Genomic DNA, 3,696 nt, shown 5'->3' with positions numbered 1-3,696 from the left:
TTATGAATTTGTGAGAATATAATTTGTGTATTAGATAAAAATAGATTATTTTGACACTTATTAAGTTTTAATTTCACTCATGATATTTCTTGTGTGAAGAGTTTATGCTAGTTAAATGCGGTGATCTGAGCTTAGTTTTAGACGAAATTAAGGAATAAAAACTAAATGAACTTCAAGAATTGGTTTAGTTCCTCATACATAGTTTATGCTTAAAAATATTAATTTTCAATTAAAATTGCAAGTTGATCTAATTCAATTCAGTTTCAAGTTTAGTCAAATGCACTCTTGAAAAATGAATAGTCACATAAGTTGGAAAGGAGGGAGAATAATTATATTAATAAGTTCTACTAAATGCTCCAGTTGAAAACGAATATGTGGCTCAAAAGTTGTCTAAACTTTACCAAAATGTATGATGACAAATAATGAAAAGGATAATCTAATACATCCTCCGGCCCATATTATATAATGTCTTTTGTCGGGCACACTCCTTAAAAAATCACTTACCCCTAAAAAGTAAAAAGTAGTTTTACTAAATTACCCTTAATTAAATAATAACAATTTAATATGGATTATTGGTTATGTAAAAATTCATTTAACTAAAAATATGGATAAAGTTGAAACAAAAAACTATTAAAACTGTCTTGATTATATAAAAAATTATTTTTTCGAACTAAATATAAAAGCTAAAAATATCATATAAAATGAATAGAATAGACTAAGGGGCAAGAAAAAAATTCATAAATATATATATTATAATGTACCAATTACATAGGGCCATGTAGCGTGTAGGAATGGACTTAAAAGGAGAATGAAGGGAAAAGGTAGAAATAGGAAGCCAATAAAATTTTTTATTATGTGCCTCACATAACTGATATTAGTTGTGTGAGTCTCCCTTTGTTGAGACAAAAAACTAGACCCACATATTACATGACTTATGTGTCCACAAGTTTTAGATTCATTTTTTTCTCTCACAAAATTTAGCCTCACATGAATTTTAACATGTGATAGACTTATATAAAGTAGTAATTAACTATCAATTTATGTTTATCAAGATATGTACCTATATTTTATCTTATAAATTACCCAATCGTGTAAACATTTGCACCGTCAATATATATGTATATAGGCATATTATTTACACTGTCATATTTTTCTCTCCTCCACTATTAACGGGGTTTCGAGGCATTATGGATACTAAATAATAGAAATGTCTGCAATTCACAGATGACTAATTTTATTGAATTTGGAAAATACAATTTCTAAAGGGATACACAAGAAAATACCCAAATTGACGGGTACAATTCTCAAAACAAAGTTAGAAATAATAAAAAACCACCCTAAAACTCACACAACTTCACAACCTTACTTAATAAATTACATACATTTTAGATACAAATTGCAACTCAACAGTTCTTCATGACTGACCAAACGTGTCAAAAAGAAAAACATAATCTCTCAAAACATTGGATCAAACTAATCAAAGATTTTTTTATTTTATTTTAAATCAAGCTTTTTTTGGAAGAGCAAAGGATGATAAAATTGATGAAGCAGCAGAAAAAAAGAATCCTATAAGGCAAAGGCTGGCAGCAGCATTTGCAGTGGTGATAAATTTACTGCCTTCATCATTGACTATAAGTCTCCTATAATCTTGCATCATCCCAAAACTTGCAGCTGCTCCAGTAGCAAGGAAGTTGGAAATAAACTGCACAAAACCATTAAAATAAAGAATCATTTACCCAAACATATGTAATGACAATGTAAAATATATCTACGCGTTCATAAGTACAAGGTGTAATTTGATAAAAATGGTAATACTCGAACATACTACTACCATAGGTTAAGCTACACTAATTCTGTTAAGAAAATTTTACACAATCAACATAGACGAAGGTAAGGTAGAAGATATGGGTTCATGATCAGAACCCGCTATCTTTAGCTCATAACCTATACACGTGTTAAGAAAAATGAAATTTTAACATTTTAGCCAACCTGCTAAAAAATATTTCACCCGCTTAGCCATAACAGATTGCAGCAGTTGTTGGTGTATACTCAGTAGTATATAACAAGTATATAATCAATGTATACACTGATTATACAACGATTTATGCTGGTTAAAATTTGTTAAAAAAAATAAAAGATTAAGATTCTTTTTTGTTGTAGGGGCTGTTCGGCTGTTGTGTGTTGTCTCCATAGAAGTCAAATAGACAAAGACCCTCACCACCAAGGCGATTTCCAGTGCTCACAAAGAAAATTGTGAAGGCAGTTTGGAGAAGAGTATATGCTATTCCAATGACCACAGTAGAAATCAAGTATCTGCATATGATCATTAAAATTAGTCATGTCATTTCATTATTTGTACCACTATATATATCACTCAACCCTTTTTTTTTTTTTTTTTGAATGAATTAGACTAAACTAATTACTAAAAAAACACGAATTCCTTCACATTTCAAACGGCGAATCCGTCGAAAATATTCCCGACAAGCAAATGTCCAAAGAAATTTCACCGAAAATTCATGTTTTTTCAGTAGTGACGGGGAACTAAGTAGGCGTTTGGCCATGAAAACCAAATATTTTTCACTTTATTTGGTATTTTGGAGTTGGATTTGAAGATGGAGTTGTGTTTGGTTATAGTTTTGCAAAGAATAGTTGATTGTTGAATGTATTGAAGTGAAAAAAGTGAAAAAAAAGTTTTTGGGTGTTTTCCAAATACAACTTCAAGTTGTATTTGGAATTTCCATGACCAAACAATGAAAATGTTTTCCGAAAAAGTGAAAAATTTTCATGACCATGTTTGAGAACATCTCCTACAAATTTCATTAAAAAAAAAAAAAAAAAATCATGGGAGATTTCGTCGGGAATTTGTATTTATTTAGTTGTGGCTGAGAATAAATTTTACCTGTAAGCATAAAAGTCCGTAGACTTGACTTTGATATCAACATAATCAGTACTAATAGTATAAGTGTTGGTGGCAATCACAATGAGTGAAATCAACAAGCAAATCAACGTAAGAATCCTCACGATGAGGCCGACGAATGGCGGAATAGCGGTGGATGGTGGTGGTGCCATTTCACTTTCCGATGAACTATAAAATTATTCTTGAAATAAAAATATTACAAGAAGTAATTATTGAACTTTATTGATAACAAAAGGTTTTCTTGTAGTGATATACTTTGATATGCGTTGCATACTTGTGTTATATAGAAAAACATAATGCATAGAAAACGTTGACTTTTGTCTTAATAGTCAGAAGTCAATGTACAACTCAAGTCCATTGGGTTTTTGATACTCAGTTGATATTCCGGCTTCCACATGCAAGATAGTTTACTTTGAATTTTTTTGGGGGTCATATATTCCTTTTGCTTGCTTTAGATTTACCCTAAATGATGCGTAAGTTTAAAAAGTATCCGTGCTTTGTGGAAAATAGTAGCAGGTAACTCTGTAAACAACTTGCTAAAAAAAAAAAAAAAAAAAAAAAAAAAACTAAAAAGCCCCCGCGGGCACCGGGCCGGGGGGGGGGGGATTTGACTTGATAACTTGTTTGTAAACTAACTTTATTAGTTCCAGGGGCGGACCCAACGTGTTGGGTGGGGGACACGTGCCCCCCATAACTTCAAATATATTTATATATCTTAAAAAACTATGATATATTTTAGAAGGACCCCTCAAATATAATTGCAAAAGTAGTTCAGTTGG

General features: G+C 31.1%; 1 protein-coding gene across 1 annotated transcript; it reads right to left on the bottom strand.

The window, feature by feature from the left end:
• Positions 1 to 1,199: 1,199 nt before the first annotated feature.
• LOC132060946 (CASP-like protein PIMP1) lies at positions 1,200 to 3,180 on the bottom strand. The gene is made up of 3 exons (XM_059453836.1): positions 2,900 to 3,180; positions 2,183 to 2,313; positions 1,200 to 1,704 (listed from the first exon to the last, which is right to left on the bottom strand). Exons 1-3 carry the CDS (start codon positions 3,067 to 3,069, stop codon positions 1,505 to 1,507), a joined length of 501 nt encoding a protein of 166 aa, XP_059309819.1. The 5' UTR covers positions 3,070 to 3,180; the 3' UTR covers positions 1,200 to 1,504.
• Positions 3,181 to 3,696: the final 516 nt, after the last annotated feature.

This window comes from Lycium ferocissimum, chromosome 6, assembly GCF_029784015.1.
Source record: "Lycium ferocissimum isolate CSIRO_LF1 chromosome 6, AGI_CSIRO_Lferr_CH_V1, whole genome shotgun sequence".
Lineage (NCBI taxonomy): Eukaryota > Viridiplantae > Streptophyta > Magnoliopsida > Solanales > Solanaceae > Lycium > Lycium ferocissimum.
Note: the sequence above shows the minus strand (reverse complement) of the source record. Positions and strands in the feature narration are given on the sequence as shown.

What these genes read in the sequence shown, in the direction of transcription:
- LOC132060946 (XM_059453836.1), bottom strand. Translation starts at nt 3,069, where the DNA reads ATGGCACCACCACCATCCACCGCTATTCCGCCATTCGTCGGCCTCATC. An exon ending in ACGGACTTTTATGCTTACAG is followed by an intron (nt 2,314 to 2,899) that starts GTAAAATTTATT and finishes GATCATATGCAG; the next exon opens with ATACTTGATTTCTACTGTGG. An exon ending in ATTTGACTTCTATGGAGACA is followed by an intron (nt 1,705 to 2,182) that starts ACACACAACAGC and finishes ATGGTTTTGTGC; the next exon opens with AGTTTATTTCCAACTTCCTT.